At 38.2% G+C, this 16,981-nt stretch overlaps 1 protein-coding gene across 2 annotated transcripts in view; it reads right to left on the bottom strand.

Annotated features, from left to right (window-relative positions):
• PTN (pleiotrophin) overlaps positions 1–16,981 on the bottom strand; it is a 110,508-nt gene that overhangs the window by 32,016 nt on the left and 61,511 nt on the right. For both annotated transcript variants that reach the window (XM_055138057.1, XM_055138047.1), the window contains exons 2-3: positions 803–918; positions 280–453 (exon numbers count right to left, since the gene is read on the bottom strand). In XM_055138057.1, coding sequence (XP_054994032.1) covers positions 280–453; positions 803–917 — 289 coding nt within the window. In that variant the 5' untranslated portion in view covers position 918. The remainder of the gene's footprint in view (positions 1–279; positions 454–802; positions 919–16,981) is intronic.

Here is a 16,981-nt window from a genome sequence, read left to right on the forward strand (position 1 = left end):
TTTACTTAGGCAATAGCCTTGCTATCCTATTATTTTATTTTAATAAAATTAATTCATTTAAAATAAATAATAGGGCCAGTGAATAACACAAAGGGCAGATCACATGTTTTATGTGCAGGAACCCTCAATTAGATTCCCAGCATCCACATAGTACACTGAGCACCACCAGATGTGCCCCATCCTGAAAATTATTAAATAAATGAATCAAGTAATAGTCAACTTCAGAAAGGTATTTCATGCTAGGTTAAATCCACAGGGGAAAAATGGGATAGGACATACCTCCAAACTGTTTTTTCCAGTTGCACGGGATCTTACACCTCTGGGTCTTCATGGTTTGCTTGCACTCAGCGCCAGTGCGGGTGCCCTCCCGGGTGCCAAGACCACAATCTCCACTGGTTGGCACACACACACTCCACTGCCATTCTCCACAGTCAGACTTCTTCACTTTCTTCTCTGGAAGAAAGGAAACGTGAAAGTTAATTCCTGAGGCCCTCAGAGAAGGGTCTATGCTTGTTATCTCTTTTAGTATCCAGGAAAACAAAGAGAGGGAGGGAAGAAGGGAGAAAAGGAAGGAAGAAGAGAGGGAGAGGAAGGAAGGAAGGAAGGAAGGAAGGAAGGAAGGAAGGAAGGAAGGAAGGAAGGAAGGAAGGAAGGAAGGAAGGAAGGAAGGAAGGAAGGAAGGAAGGAAGGAAGGAAAGGAAGGAAGGAAGATGAAGGATGGAAGGAAGGATCTTAAAAATCAGATGTTTGAGTTAGATGGAAGTTAACCAAGGAGTCTCTTTCCTTCAAAAGTATTCCGTACCTGGTTTCTCTTTCTTCCCGGCCTCAGCTGTGTCCACAACTGCCAAAATGAAAATGAATGCCAAGAAGGCAACTGCGAATTTTCGACGCTGCTGCTGGTACTGTTGAGGCTGCATTCTAGGAATAAACAGAGAAACCAAAGCACGTGTCAAGCCTACTTGAGAGATGAACTTAATGAGTGAGTTAATGCCGAATTCCACTTTGCTTTCTTGGAATATTAAATTTTAGGAAATTTGACATCAACTACTTTGGACAGAATTCTAGCTTTTTTCTCCAACTGCCACTTGAAGTAAGTGATCCCCTGCTCACAGTCACTTGATAAGTCTGACTCCAGAATTATGAAAGTTTTTAACACATTTTGATGGCACATGTGAGCGGATTTTTATAGTAAATCCCTACCCCACTTTTACTCATGTCAACGACTATTTCATCTCTGTAACTCCTTATGATTCCTAATAAAAACAAGGTCTTATAATAGGTATACTGCTATTTTAGATTAGTAGCACTGTAGCACTGTTGTCCCGTTGTTCATTGATTTGCTCGAGTGGGCACCTGTAATGTCTCCATTGTGAGACTTGTTACTGTTTTTGGCATATTGAATATGCCACGGGCTATTTTAGATTACTCAGGAAAAAACCAGTGAGTTTTTTTTTAAATCACCTTAATGATCACTAATATGAAGCACACAACCAGAGCAAGAGTATCTTTAATGTAAATCAAACACACTTATTAACTCATTTATGAGCAGGGAGATGAAGATCAGAGTTTACTGAAGAAACTCAGCAGAAATAGAAATTCTGTCACATCCCACCTTCTGTCAACTACTCACAGGTACATACAGCACTCAGATTTCAATCTCAGTGTTTAGAGTTTTCCATTTCTAAACCCTTAGAACTAATTTCAAAAATACTTTCTCTTAAGTTACATGTATTTATTTTCAAGGGAAAAATCCCCCTCAGACAGGAATTTCTTATCATGACATCATGACATATTGAGCACTCAGGAGTCAGAAGTGTACTGCAGTGGCAGACATGTGCCTCACATGTATGAGGCCTGGGTCTGATCCCTAATACCCCCACCCCCAGTGCAAAAACTGGGACCATAGCAATAGTACAGTGGAAGGGCATTTGCCTTGCATACAGCAAACCCAGAGTCGACCCCCGGCACCCCAAACAGTCCCCTGAGCACCACCAGGAGTAATTCCTGAATGCTGGACCAGGAGTAACCCCCGAGCATCACCGGGTTGACCCCAAAAGCCAAAAAATGCAAAAACTGATGTAAGTTATCTTCCTTTGTAAGATGTGAGTCTACATAGTAGGACAAAGAGATTGGGATGAAAAGTTGGAGAATCAGGGGCTGGAGCATAGCAGGTAGGGCATTTGCCTTGCATGTACACGACCCTCATTTGATTCCCAGCATCCCATATGGCCCCTGAGCACCGCCAGGAGTAATTCCTGAGTGCAGAGCCAGGAGTAACCCCTGAGCATCGCTGGTGTGACCCAAAAAGAAAAAAAAAAGTTGGAGAATCAGTAGAAGGGTTGTGCATTCAATATACTCTAAAGTTAGTTCAAGAACAATTTTGAAGTTGGCAAATGGAGCATTTCAGGTTCCGAGGAAAATACACAGAAGTGTACAGGAAGTCACCTGTCTAAAGCATAATCAGCAACAAGTTTGAGTTGAGCGTGAGGTATCTTTCTTTTCCCCTTTCCATCCTCTTTTGCTTCCCACTCTCCTGAAGCTCATTATTTTGATAACTTAGATGTTTCTTGGTGAAGAAAATGAATCAAGTAATTTTTAAAAAATAAGATAGCTTGGGAATTTAGAAAATGAATGATTCAAATTTTATAGTCAAGTGTGTCCAAACAATAACCATGAGGCCTACTGGTGCCTTGCTGCTTATTTAATACTTTGGTGATTAGTAGAAGTGTAAATTATGGAACATGTTGTCACTGTCACTGTCACTGTCATCCCATTGCTCATCGATTTGCTCGAGCGGGCACCAGTAACGTCTTCATTGGGAGACTTGTTGTTACTGTTTTTGGCATATTGAATACACCACGGGGAGCTTGCTAGGCTCTGCCGTGCAGGTGGGATACTCTAGGTAGCTTGCCGGGCTCTCCGAGAGGGATGGAGGAATCGAATCCGGGTCAACCTTGTGCAAGGCAAACACCCTACTCACTGCGCTATCGCTCCAGTGCATGTTGATACCATTTAATTTGTGTGTTGTATGAAATGAAAAAAAAAATCTCACTTTGCAAATGTATTTAGGCTCCTTGTGTTCTTCCCTCCCCCCTTCCACAAATTCACAAAATTTGTCTCTTTTCTCATTTCCACCACATGGAATAAGGCTGCAGCATATAGCTGTTGCTCAGTAAATATTTTGCTAAAGAAAAATATCACTAAAATGTGATATCAAACTTAGGAATTAGGTTGAAATGATATTTCAGCTTTTTGTCTATACCCTTGAGTAGGCTATTCACTGAAAAAGTTGAGGTGATACAAACCAGATATAAAGTTGTGTCATACTTACAAGCGTGATCATAATACCTACAAGACTTAATACCTACAAGAATGATTTCAACCCTTCTGCATCTTATATTTAATCTTCAAGATATATTTTGATTTACTAGAGTAAAGTCCTTGAAATAGTCATCTCTTCACCTCTCTGTCACAAAATAAAAATGATGTAAATTTATTCAAAGTAACTCTATAGTTTAATGAAATATTATAGAATGGTATATTTCTGTCAGTCACATCTAAAGGATTTACATATTTCCCATAAAATTACAGGTCTCCAAAATTAAGTTGTAAACAATTTATTTGTGTTTCTTGAGCAATTTATTTAAGCATATTTCCCTATATATGCCAAAAATTTAAAACATATCTTTTTTATATACCTTTTAAATTGCTTTCCTTACACAGGTTTGTCCTCTCTACATTTCTTTTTCTTCCTTTTTATCCTTTACAAAAATCAGACCATCAAATCAGTAGATTCACATATTCTGGATTTGGGTGATTGCAAATTTGCCATGTAATTCAACATTTCTCTGTTCAGAAGAAAATTGTCGGCTGGATGTAGAGGTTTAATCAGACTCAGGTTATATCCCTTTGGCATTTGTTCTTTCTCCAGAATCTCCATAATATTTGGTTTGTGATCTTTTCTGATATTAATAGTCATTAATATCAATGATAATTGATAAAATATTATGACAGAACATTCATTTTCTATTCCTATTCTAGAATCCCATCTCTTTCCATGAGTAACAGTACTGTTATATATCAAGATGCCCAGTTTGTTTGTGTATAAGAATTCCCAAAGATTCCAAAAACATCCTTGAACCTCCTTCCTCCCAAATTAGCACATTAACTTCATTAAACACTTTTGAGACGACTATGTTATGCTAACCTTTGAGTTGTATTCTCAGGATGCAACAGTCACTTAGTAAGATAGATGTTTTTGTTTAATAAATTCTACAGTGACAAAATATTCTATAATAAATTCACTGTGCTCTATGATACAACATGTCATGAAGTGCAGCAATGTAGCACTGTCGTCCTGTTGTTCATCAATTTGCTTGATCGGGCACCAGTAATGTCTCTAGTGTGAGACTTGTTGTTACTGTTTTTGGCATATTGAATATGCCATGAGTAGCTTACCAGGCTCTGCGGGCGGGTGGGATACTCTTGGTAGCTTGCCAGGCTCTCTAAGAGGGATGGAGGAATTGAACCTGGGTCGGTTATGTGCAAGGCAAATGCACTACTATTCCCACTGTGCTATGACTCCAATCATGAAGTGTAAAGGAAATAAATTATATTATAGTTCAATTTTATGTCAGAATATGAAAACAGATTTAGTAAAAGCCAAAGGTTTAATTTACCTGAAGTTCCCTATAAGGCAAAAATAACATTTGTAGTTAGAAATTCTGTTATGTAGCATTAACTATTATTAACCATATATATATACATATATATATATATATATATATATTGCTTTTTGGTTCACACCCGGCGATGCACAGGGGTCACTCCTGGCTCATGCACTCAGGAATTACTCCTGGCGGTGCTCAGGGGACCATATGGGATGCTGGGATTCGTACCCGGGTTGGCCGCGTGCAAGGCAAATGCCCTACCCGCTGTGCTATCACTCCAGCTCCATATTAACCATATTATTGATTAATCATTGAATCAGATGCATATAAATTGTTATTAGTTATGTTATTTAATATAGTTTGAGGAGGATAAGTTTGCATCATTCAAATTATCATTCATTTAATTAAGCATATACACAGCATCATAGACAATGTCCTCGATTAAGTCACATTTGCCTCTGCTAATAAAAAATATATTTGAACTATAATAAATAGTACATTAGTTTTATTGGATTATTGAAATTTTTGTGTAAAACTGTACTATTTTGGCATAAATAGGTCAAGTCATTGGAAACAAGGAGTTGAACGAGATGGACAGGGTTGCTGATAAGTACAATTAGTGGGAAAGATAAAAAGAATTTGTAATAAATATATGAGGAAATCATTTATAAATAATATAATTTCTTGTAAAGTTTGTGAACAACACATGACAATAATGAATAATATCAATATTAGGTCACCTGGTTTATTATGGAGTTTTCAATGTGGCTAAGAAAGAGCCAGTATGATATAAATAGAAATGCTCTCTCTATACCAATACTTATTTTGTCACGAGAGTCACCAATCATCAACGTTCATTCCTCATTTTTCTCTTTTAATATTATTTGGGCTCGGGGATGGAGCAATAGCACAGCGGGTAGGGAGTCTGCCTTGCACGAGGCCAACCCGGGTTTAAATCTCTGCATCCCATATGGTCCCCTGAGCACCACCAGGAGTAATTCCTGAGTGCAGACCCAGGAGTAACCCCTGTGCATCGCCAGGTGTGACCCAAAAAGCTATATAAAAAAAAAAGATTATTTGGGCTCATTTTTGTTTTCATGGTCAGTAATTCTTCAAAAAGTTAATAATCAGCGTCCACTCCTCCTCAGACAGGCCTTGTTCCCTCTGCTGCCCTTTCTATGTCCACCTTGCCAACAGCTTCTCACTCTTGTTGGTTTACTGGTAAACATCCAAGTTTAAAATATGGAACAACAGTAACTTCTAATGCGCAATTATAGCTAATTTCATACTAAATATAAAGACAGCGGTGACCCCAAACCCCAAAATGATAAAAATTTAAAAATAAAGCCAAAATTGAAAAGTCAACTTCAGGAAATGTGGGGCAGCAGGCAGAGTGTTGGCTTGGCATGTGGCCCTTTGACCCCTGCACCCCAAGCCTGCCAGGATTGATCCCTGAGCACACAGAGGGGAGTAAGCCCTGACTACAGCTGGGTATATATAAAAAAAAAACAACAAAATTACTCTTCCAAGAAAAATAATAATGACCAGATATTTTACTTAAATATGCTACACTGCTTCCTTTTTATTATATTTTCTGACTAGTTTATTTAACATTGACTAAAAATATGTAGGCTTTTCACCTCTGTCACCTATTAATCCTTGTAAAAAATATATGTATGTATATGTACATCTGCACATACATACTGAGAATTTTTTTTTCAATTTAACTCTAAATACACACAAACATCCAGGAGTGAGAAAGAAAAATATAAATCAAGAGAAGTAGTCAATGAAAATTTGGGTTTCCCTTTATAAAATGACATAATATGAATGTATATTCATTCAATTATCTTTGGAATCAAATGAATTCAAAGGGGTTTGAGGTAGTTGATAGCATTCCTTTACAGCTTTCATTTGTTATAATCAAAAGTGAACTACTGAGAGATCAAATTTTAGAATTTTTATCATTTTCTAGTAACCTACTAATGCGTTTATATCACTCTCCTGCAACCTGGTATAGAAAAACAAGTGAGTACTGATTGGAGAGTCAGAGCTGAGTTATAATCAAATGTGACTTGGTGATGAATCAAAGCATTTTATTTTTTGACACCTATTTTCTTTATATACTGCAGATATGGATCTAAGCCTTTCCCATATGATTTAAGATGAGACTGTCCATGACAAGTTAATGACAACAGTTCCTGCCACATGGGAGACCTACAATATCTTTTCTCAGCCCGCTTCATTCACTGTATTACACGCTCTTAACTGTAGTAAAATAAAAGGAGACATTTTCAACAAAAATTTCCAACAAAATAGAATTCAAAACACTGAATTTTTATTGGAACGAACTGGCAGTCTGTTTTTACACTTCACATATTAGTGCATTATCATCTTTTAAACTCATCTTCTGATCTTTCTTCCTTTGTCCTAGTCTATGCTTCTCTAAAGCCAAGGAATCTAGAATATCTAAAAAGGCTTTCTTTCACACAGGAATCCCCTTTTGATCTTAGTCTGTATGTAGCTCTTTAACTAAAGACTACTTCTAATTCTCTGAAAAATTCAAAAACATTGTTTAAGCCCACTGGTCTGTTGCTCTTTCCGTCACATTGTCCCATGTGGTTGTAAGGGTTTTTTTTTTTTTAGAGATGCTCACCCTTGTCCTCTTTAAGGTTTAGTGAAGGTATTTCACCTTCACCAATGTTTGGCTGGGATCATCCTGTTTTCTTTACCTGTAAAGCTCACAGACCATGTTCTTTTAATAGAATTGATCACTCACAACCATTGGATATACAAGTGCAGTATTACTGACTCCATAATCTGTAGTATATAAAAATGGGGGTGGGTGAGAACATGGCATACAGGGCCAGAAAGATAGTATCATGGGTAAGATTTGCATGTGGCAGGCCTGGGTTCAATCCTTGGTACCACAAGGGTCTCCTGAGAACCACTGGAGAGTACACAGCCAATAGTAAGCCCCGAGCACCACCAGATGTGGCCCAACCCCTACCTCAAAAATGTCACATGTGCCCTCTGGACCAATATATGCAGCACAATCACTTTTTGGGCCCCTTTGAATATTTTTCTTTCATTTCCAATTACTAGTAGTTGGCTTCCCTTTACTTATTTCTAAGTAAAAGATTAGTTTGGGGACAGTTTGGAGCTATTTTCACATGTCATTTTCTCCACCTTATTAAACTCAGAATGTGATCAGAGATAGTTTTATTCCAAGCTTACCGTGTTAAAGGATGAAATAAACAAATCACCAGGTTTATCTTTCTACTGTCTAAACTGACTTAATACTCATCATTTTATCCCCAACATTACATTTGTGAGATCTTTGTGCAGGTGAGGCATTCTGTAATTTCATTCTTTGTTGTAAATCAGTACCATTTTATACTTTATCTTTACTAACTCTTCAAGTTATAAAAACTTCATATTGATTTGTCCTAGAATAGTTTATCCACAACCTTAAGAAAATCCTACTATTACCAGGAGACGTTATGTTGAAGGTGTAGCCTATTGATGAAAAGCTCTTCTTGCTTGGCTGAATTGCTTTCTCTGTAAACAAAGCACTCTGAGAAGAACGTTTCTCTGCACACATGGACGGAACCTCAGATACACTGCCCGTGAAACAGAAGTGAATTCAATATTGCTGTATCTTTATTTTAACACAGTGCGTCTCAATTAGATTAATAAAGTAGGGCATCCATTTAAGATTTATGTGATTTAATGTTTCAAGGGTAGGAACATTCAGGCTGAACTATTTTAATGGCATAGTGGCACCTGCTGGAGAAATGTGATATTTTAGGATATTTCCCTTGGACTTCCATTTGTCAATATTCAGAGCATCTACTAAGCCGATGCCTGACGTGGGGTTCTGAGAAAATAATATGACAGGCTTCCCCCAAAGAGTGCTAACTGGGAGAAAAAGAAATCCTTGTATATGTTAAGTCACACTAGTACATATTTTGAAAAAAAAAACAAAACACTTCCACACTTTGCTATCTCGAAAGTAGAACAAAGCAAAATTTTGCTCAGCAAGGTTTTTGGAGTAGGGCCATGGAACATATTTTATTTGTTTTTCTTTGTTGCAATACCTGAATTCATCAAAATAAAGAATGGAGGACGGCAGGGAAGTTCAGGCAGAAATTGACACATGAGCACATGTGCGAAGAGGATTCTTATAATGTGTTCAGTGACAAAATATGAGTAGATTACAGACCATACATATAGAGAGTGTCAAGTCACAGCGGATGGACCTCAAAAGAAGGAAGAGGAAATGAGTTCATCTTGAAAAGTGGGAGGAAGGAAGAGGGAAAGGCAGAGTCAAAAGCTAGATCGGAGAAGAGAGGGAGGGATAGAGAGAGAGAGACAGAGACAGAGAGACAGAGACAGAGAGGAAGAGAGAGACAGAGACAGGGAGACAAAGAGACAGAGACAGAGAGAGAGGGAGAAAGGGGGGAGGAAGGAAAAGGCTGTGTGTTAGACAAGTCTGGCTAACCCAAGAGTTCCCACGGAGGGGTCAGCCACCACACTCTGTTGTGTACTGCTTCCATTTCCTCTCGGCTTTGTATTAACTTTGTCTGGTTTTTGTGGATGTTTCCGGGTACCTGCCATTTGTTTGGTGGTGGTTTATAATAAAAGTACTATCTTTGGGAGTTAACAACAACACCTAAGACACAAATTTCACTGACCTCTAATTAAAATTTCCTCTAATTGTCAACAGAAAACAAAGTTGTGCTCCAACAGTCCTATCAGAGGCAGGCTCAGGGCAAGGAGAGGCTACTTCAAGCTCCACCCTATCCTCTTTTTTTAAAAAATTAAAAATTTTTTTAATTAATTTATTTTTTAATTAGTGAATCAGCATGAGGGTACAATTACAGATTTATACATTTTTGTGCTCATGTTTCCCTCATATAAAGTTCGAGAACCCATCCCTTCACCAGTGCCCATTCTCCACCACAAATAAACCCAGCATCCCTCCCTCCCTAACCCCATCTCCCCCCACCCCACCCTGCCACTGTGGCAGGGTATTCCCTTTTGTTCTCTCTCTCTAATTAGGTGTTGTGGTTTGCAATAAAGGTGTTGACTGGCCATTGTGTTCAGTCTCTAATCTACATTCAGCACACTTCACCCTTCCCCTGCATGGCCTCCACCCACATTTTACTTGGTGTTCCCTTCTCTATCTGAATTGCCCTCTCCCCAGAATGTGAGGCAGCTTCCAAACCATGGAGTCAACCTCCTGGTACATATTTCTACTATTCTCGGGTGTTTGTCTCCTACTCTGTTATTCTATATTTCACAGATGAGTGCAATCTTTCTATGTCTGTCTCTCTTTCTGACTCATTTCACTTAGCATGATAGCCACCCTATCCTCTTAACCACCTTCCTTACCTCAGCTTCAATTAATACAGACTTTGTTTAACTATTTTCTTTGCTGGAACATTTCCTAGTGATCTTATTTGTCAAAAATAAAATGAAATTAAGTTTAGAAGACAGTGGTGAAGCCTGCCTCAAGGTCTATCCAATTGGAGATATTTCAAAGGGTAGACTTGGCAAATATCTGGAATATGTTGGTGTCCTTATGAAACATATTTTGGGATTGAAAATGCCTTGCTTGGGGGAGCAAAGCAGATTTTTTTACAAGTACATATTTAATTTCTTTCATAACTTACAAAAAACTTTGATACGATTTTATCTTTAATCAAGAATTAATTGCCACATTTAGTAAATATCATTACAATAACTGAGTTATTATAGCTAATCATAGTTATGATAACTGTAAGTTATCATAAAAAAGTGTAAATATCTTAGAAAGCCATAAGCATTCAAAATTAATTTTATTGCTGAAAAGAGAAGAGGAATCAGTACATGTTTTCCCATCGGCTCCCTCACCACACTGCACCAGTGATCTGGAAAGAATGGTCACTCTCTGACTCTCAGTATTCTCCTCCCATTAAAGCTGAGAGTTTGCAGCCAGGTACAGCAGGGAAGGTACTTGCCTTGGACTCACCTGATCTAAGTCAATCCTCTGCACTCCCTACGGTTCCCCCAAGCCTGCCAAGAGTGATCCCAGAACACAGAGCCAAGAGTTAGCCCTGAGTACATCAGGGTATAACTGACCCTCCAAATATATGTTTAAAAAGTTTTCAATCATAGAAACTAAGACTTTATATAGGCTCATAATTTGCTTGAAGATTACAGTGAAATAATAGGTGTAAAGTCTGCAACACCTTACAAACACACAGAAAGTCCTTCTGTTAAAGGCAGCTTGTGTGGTTCTGAGGAAGATAGTGAGTGGCTCTAGAGAAAGTATGTGTCTTCCAGAAAGCATTTCAGAGGCAGCTTCATAAGGTGATCATACCATACCTAAAGGCCTGCTGCCCCCTTTCAGAAAACATTTACCCTCTGCCTTAGAAATCTACCTTCTTTAGGGCCGGAGCGATAGCACAGTGGGTAAGGCGTTTGCCTTGCACGCGGCTGACCCAGGTTCGATCCCCAGCATCCCATATGGTCCCCTGAGCACTGCCAGGAGTAATTCCTGAGTGCAAAGCCAGGAGTAACCCCTGTGCATCACCGGGTGTGACCCAAAAAGCAAAAAAAAAAAAAAAAAGAAAGAAATCTACCTTCTTTAAATAAGGAAAGAGAAAGCAAGCTTCCAAACACATCATACACACACACACACACACACACACACACACACACACACACACAAACACACTTCACCAAATTGCACCAGAGACCATTCCACTCCCTGAATTCTTCCAAGGACACGTGGCAGGGAGCCAGGGAACAGGGAGCCACTTTGGGCAACATTAATTTTGATCATCTACGCGAATCTGGAATGGAAAGCATTTCCAACGAGAGACATGGAATAAGTCAAAGTTTCAGGTGAGACATTAAGAACCCATTCAGAAGCAATTGTCCTTTTTTGGTAGTAAAAGAAGAAAATGTGGTTAGATAAGCTGGCACTGGAGCAGCCAGAGCTTTGAAATAATTATTATTTGTGATATTTAGTGATCACCTACTATAAACAAGATAAAAATGCACAGGTTATGTTCAATCTCCTGAATCTCATAAAACTACATAAATGTTATGGAGACCAAGACAATGAATGTATACACCACTTTTTTTATCTAAAATATAAAAATGTTACATCTATAGTTAAACGTACTTATGTTGAAAGACAAGTGTCCCAGCTATTATTGTCTACCATTGTCCTCCTAACCCATTTTCCCAAGCACGGATAATAGTCTTCCACTATATAATTTTTATATACCACAAATGAAAGCAGTCACACTATATCTGTTTCTCTCCTTCTGACTCATTTCACTCAGTTTGATGCTCTTCATGTCCATCCATTTATAGGCAAATTTCAGGGCTTCATTTTTCCTGACAGCTGCATAGTATTTCATTGTGTAGATGTGCCATAATTTCTTTATCCATTCATCTGTTCTTGGGCACAGAGGTTGTTTCCAGATTCTGGCTATGGTGAATAGTGCTACAGTGAACATAGGAGTGCGGATGGTATTTCTGCTGTGTGTTTTGGGACCCCCAGGGTATATTCCCAGAAGTGGTATTGCTGGGTCAAATGGGAGCTCAATTTCTAGTTTTTTGAGAAATGTACATATTATTTTCCCAAAAGGCTGGACCAGTTGGCATTCCCACCAACAATGAGGGAGAGTCCCTTTTTCCCACATCCACACCAACAATGGTTGCTTTTGTTCTTTTGCGTGTGTGCCAGTCTCTCTAGTGTGAGATGCTATGTCATTGTGGTTTTGATATGCATCTCCCTGATAATTAGTGACAATAATAGCTGGGAATAATCACACTGGAGAAGAACTGAGTGTTAAAATTGGGTAAAAGGATATTATTGATAACCTATCAGTATCAACATGCAAACCACAATGCCCAAGAAAATGAGAGAGAGAGAGAGAGAGAGAGAGAGAGAGAGAGAGAGAGAGAGAGAGAGAGAGAGAGAGAGAAGAAAAGCACCTTCTACAGAGGCGGGCAGGAGGTGGGGGTTAGGGAGTGATGATGGGAGAGAGCCTGGGGACACTGGTGCTGGGAAATGTACATTAGTGGAGGAATGGGTGTTGGAATACTGTATGACTGAAATCCAATCGTGAGCAGCTTTGTAAGGGTCTGTCTCACAGTGATTCAATTAAAAAGTTTGTTTTTGTTTTGTTCTTGGGGTTTTTTTGTTTGTTTGTTTGTTTTTTGCATTTTTTTGGGTCACACCCAGAGATGCTCAGGGGTTACTCCTGGCTCATGATCTCAGGAATTTCTCCTGGTGGTGCTCGAGGGACCATATGGGATGCTGGGAATCGGACCCGGGTCGGCCGTGTGCAAGGCAAACACCCTACATACTGTGCTATTGCTAAAGCCCCTCAATAAAAGTTTTAAAAATAAAAATAAAAAAGAAGAATAAAAAAGAAAGACAAGAGTCTACCTTTGCCAAAATCTCTTCCATAAAGCTAAAAAAAGGGGGAATAGTAAATTCAAGAGAAAGACATCTATATTGACAGAATAATTTCTCTTCTCAAAGCAAGAGTAAATAGTATTTAAAGGCCATAGATGATCAACATGTTGGCTGAAGGCACAAATCCATATTCTCTCAGTCTAGCTCGTAACAAAACCACATTAAAAATAGGTCGATCTTCGGCTTGTGAAAATGGCTCAAGGGGCTGGAGCTTCTGCTTCGCCTGAGGGAGCCCTGAGGCTGATCCCTGGCACCACATAAGCAGAGAGTAACCCCTGGACTCCGACTTAGGAGTAGTCACCCTACCTCAAGCACCAACTATGACCTCCAAACCAAAATTAAATAATAGATCCTAGCTTCAGATAAAAACGTGTTTTCCATTCCGATTAGTATCTAACTTTCATACTCTCCTAAACGACTCAGTACATCTTTATTAACTACTGAGTTCGGTCGGCAATTCCAGTAACTGGTGACTTTGCTCAGCTTAAGTGACTCAATTAAAAAATGTAATTAACCAAACAGCATGTGCATCTCCAAGTTCACTAATACACCACGAGGCAAAGGAGGAAAAGATTGCCCCCCCAATCCGTGTCTCTGGGGGTGGGGAGATAAAAATTAAATACAGCATGACTGTGAGAGGCAGAGACATTGCTAGACTATGTTGAGCACTGAGAGAAGCCCCTCTTATTTAGTTATCAAAAGGCCAGAGTACCTTCTAGAAGTGCTCACCTGGAAAGTGGGAATTTCGAAGAGGGCACTAAGTGTGTTGAGTGATGTGCTTCCAACTCATATATGACACCAGAAAAGGAACTGATGGTTGCTTTTGACAGAACAGAAATCACAGAAAAAATTTACTCAATAAATCTTCATTAAAGATACCAGCTTTCTTAGTTTGATATCCAGGCTTGCAAGAACTGAGAATTCACTTACAGTTTAATGGAATTATTTTGTCTACTCACACTCAAAAAGCTACTAGAAGTAATATAAGTAGTTTCAGTAATGCTACATAACATCAACTCAATAAAAAAAAAATCAGTTAAAATATGTACAAGAGAATTGAATACACTTGGGTGGTTTTTTTGTTGCTGGCCCCTATAGGCAGTGCTCAGAAACTTCTCCCAGCTCTGTGCTCATAGATCATTCCTAATGGTGTTTGGGAGACCATGCAACACCAAAGTTCAAAACAAAAGCCTTTTGTATGCAGAGCATATGCTCAGCCTATTGAACTATTGCTCTGGCACATAAAATGGAATGCTTTACAAAGAAATATTCACAAATTATTAAGATTCACAAATTGTTAATAAACCATGAAAAGATGTCCAACAGTACTAGGAAAACCAGTTTGGAGTAGTGTTAACTATATATCAATTCAACTGACTAAAATTAAATACTAATAAATTTTCTTATTGGAGAAATAGGAAGTAACTAATTCTCAAGGATGATCTGTTGGTTGCCACTTCATTGAAAATTATCAACATACACCTATCATGGAATCTACTCACTCCACTAACTAGGTATCTTTCAAAGAGAGATTAAAACATAACACTACACAGAGACTTGTGTGCAAGTATCTTGCGTTAATTATAACAACAAAAAATTCACAACCTAACTATTCATCAAGGCTTAAATTGATACTCTGTGGCATAACCATATAATGCTATCCTACCAGGCCCCAAAAATCTTATGGATGCAACAACATGTATAGAATTCAAAATGATGGCACTTAATAAAAGATGTTCTTCAAAACTTATGCTCATTCTACAATTCTGTTCATGCAAAACTCTAGAAAATAAAACTTCATATAGTAACAGAAATAGAAGTATTTAGTTATAAAATCTGGATAACACGCGAGAAGCATAAGGGAAAGATTGACGAGATGGATGAGTAAATTCTTGGAAATGACAGAAGTTCAATAGGAATTATCTAAACAAAACATTAAATAATAAATTATTTTTAAAACTGGGCTGGAGTGATAGCATCGATGAGTGTGACCCAAAAAGCAAATAAATAAATAAATAAATAAATATTCTGTTTTACTTCCAGGGGTCCCAGAGGAAGAGAAGAGAAAGAATGTAACACTTAAAAAGCAGAATAAAAATTAATTACAAATCTAAAGTAACATTATTGAAACATCAATTCACAAGCCAAGAAGCCCTGCAGATTTCAAATATGATATATAGAAAGTCTCATGTCACTGTCACTGTCACTATCATCCCATTGCTCATCGATTTGCTCGAGCGGGCACCAGTAACATCCCCATTTTGAGACTTGTTACTGTTTTTGACTTATTGAATACACCACGGGTAGCTTGCCAGGCTCTCCGAGAGGGGCAGAGGAATCAAACCCAGGTCAGCCGAGTGCAAGGCAAATGCCCACCGCTGTGCTATCACTCCAACCCAGAAAGTCTCATGTAGGCGATCATATTTGAACTATGGAAAATTAAATTGAAAATTCATTGAATTTATTACGCTAATTGAATAGTTTATGGAAGAAAAACACATATCTCCCAGATTCTGATCTTTATTCCAAAGATAGATGCCAATGTACAAAACATAGGTTTCAATAGTTTCATAAGTAACTTATTCTAGAACAGAACTGAAAGACCATGTTCTAAGCCTCTAACATGTTAACTGTGATTTTATTCTCAGAATGTAATTATTCCCAGTTTTCTACTATTTATACTTTTCAGATCAGCAGTGAAAGTTTAAGTCAAGTGACTAAAGTTAAGAAAAGTTAGGAAAGGTTTGTTTTGTTTGAGGTACCAAGGGAACTTCCAACATGGATACAAGGTATGTACCCAAAAGAGAACTCTGATCTGGAAGTGGAAATTAAAGCAGAGTCAACATAGGCAATTGATGAAAGTAGGACTTGGGGTCTCTTGAGAAGATGACAGGAGATGAAGAACAAGAAAGATGTAAGAATTCTTATTCTTGCACTGGTGAGTTTGAGGTACCACTAGAAGAGTTATACAAGCAGAGGAAGTTGAACCCAATAATTACGAAGTTTCCAAAATCAGGACACGATGAAGATTAAAATGTATAGGCAGATGAAGTAAAAAACTCATGAGGATCCCCTAATATTATGGAAGAATTACACTTTTGTAAGAGTGTAAGTTTTTAAAAAAAGAAGGAAATGTTTCAGAAACAATCATGGAGACATTAGTCTAGAGATTGTTTCTTGGCCAGTCAACATCCTGTGTGACTTGGCCAAGTTATTATGTTAGTCTAAGAACCTAATAAATATTCAATGTGACATAATGAAAGGCTTGAGAACCAACTGTCTTAAGAGTCAAGGATCAAATGCCTGTTGAGGGAGCCAGTGAGACTCAGAAAAGTGGTAAGACAATGGCTCTTGTCAGAAATAAGAGCCCAGGGGACTTTTTAAGGTAATTTTCACAAGAGCAGGAGAGGGAGGGGGACCAAGAGAGACTGAGATCTTTAAGTCAGAGTAAGAGAAATAAGAAACCAATTCACTACTCTGGGTAGTGATTCAAGAAACCTGAGCGGAAAAGCAGAACACAGTGTCAGGAGAACAAATTCTTTCTAATTCTTAACTGGTTTACCACTGTGCACAATAATCAAAGCTCTTGATAAGGCTGGCCCTTTGAATTTTAGTGAGGTATCTTAAAATATATTTGAGATATGAAGTAATAAAGTGGAAAAAAATTGAAATAAATTTAATAAGAGTTGTGCATTAAAGCTTTATATCAGATTTATAAAGCAAAATCCTTAGCAATAACAAAAATCCCCCATGTTTAAAATTTATCTTTAGATTGGATCTTTACTTCACAGGAATTCCTGATTACACTTCAAGGCACACTAGAAAT

This window comes from Sorex araneus, chromosome 1 (assembly GCF_027595985.1).
Source record: "Sorex araneus isolate mSorAra2 chromosome 1, mSorAra2.pri, whole genome shotgun sequence".
Lineage (NCBI taxonomy): Eukaryota > Metazoa > Chordata > Mammalia > Eulipotyphla > Soricidae > Sorex > Sorex araneus.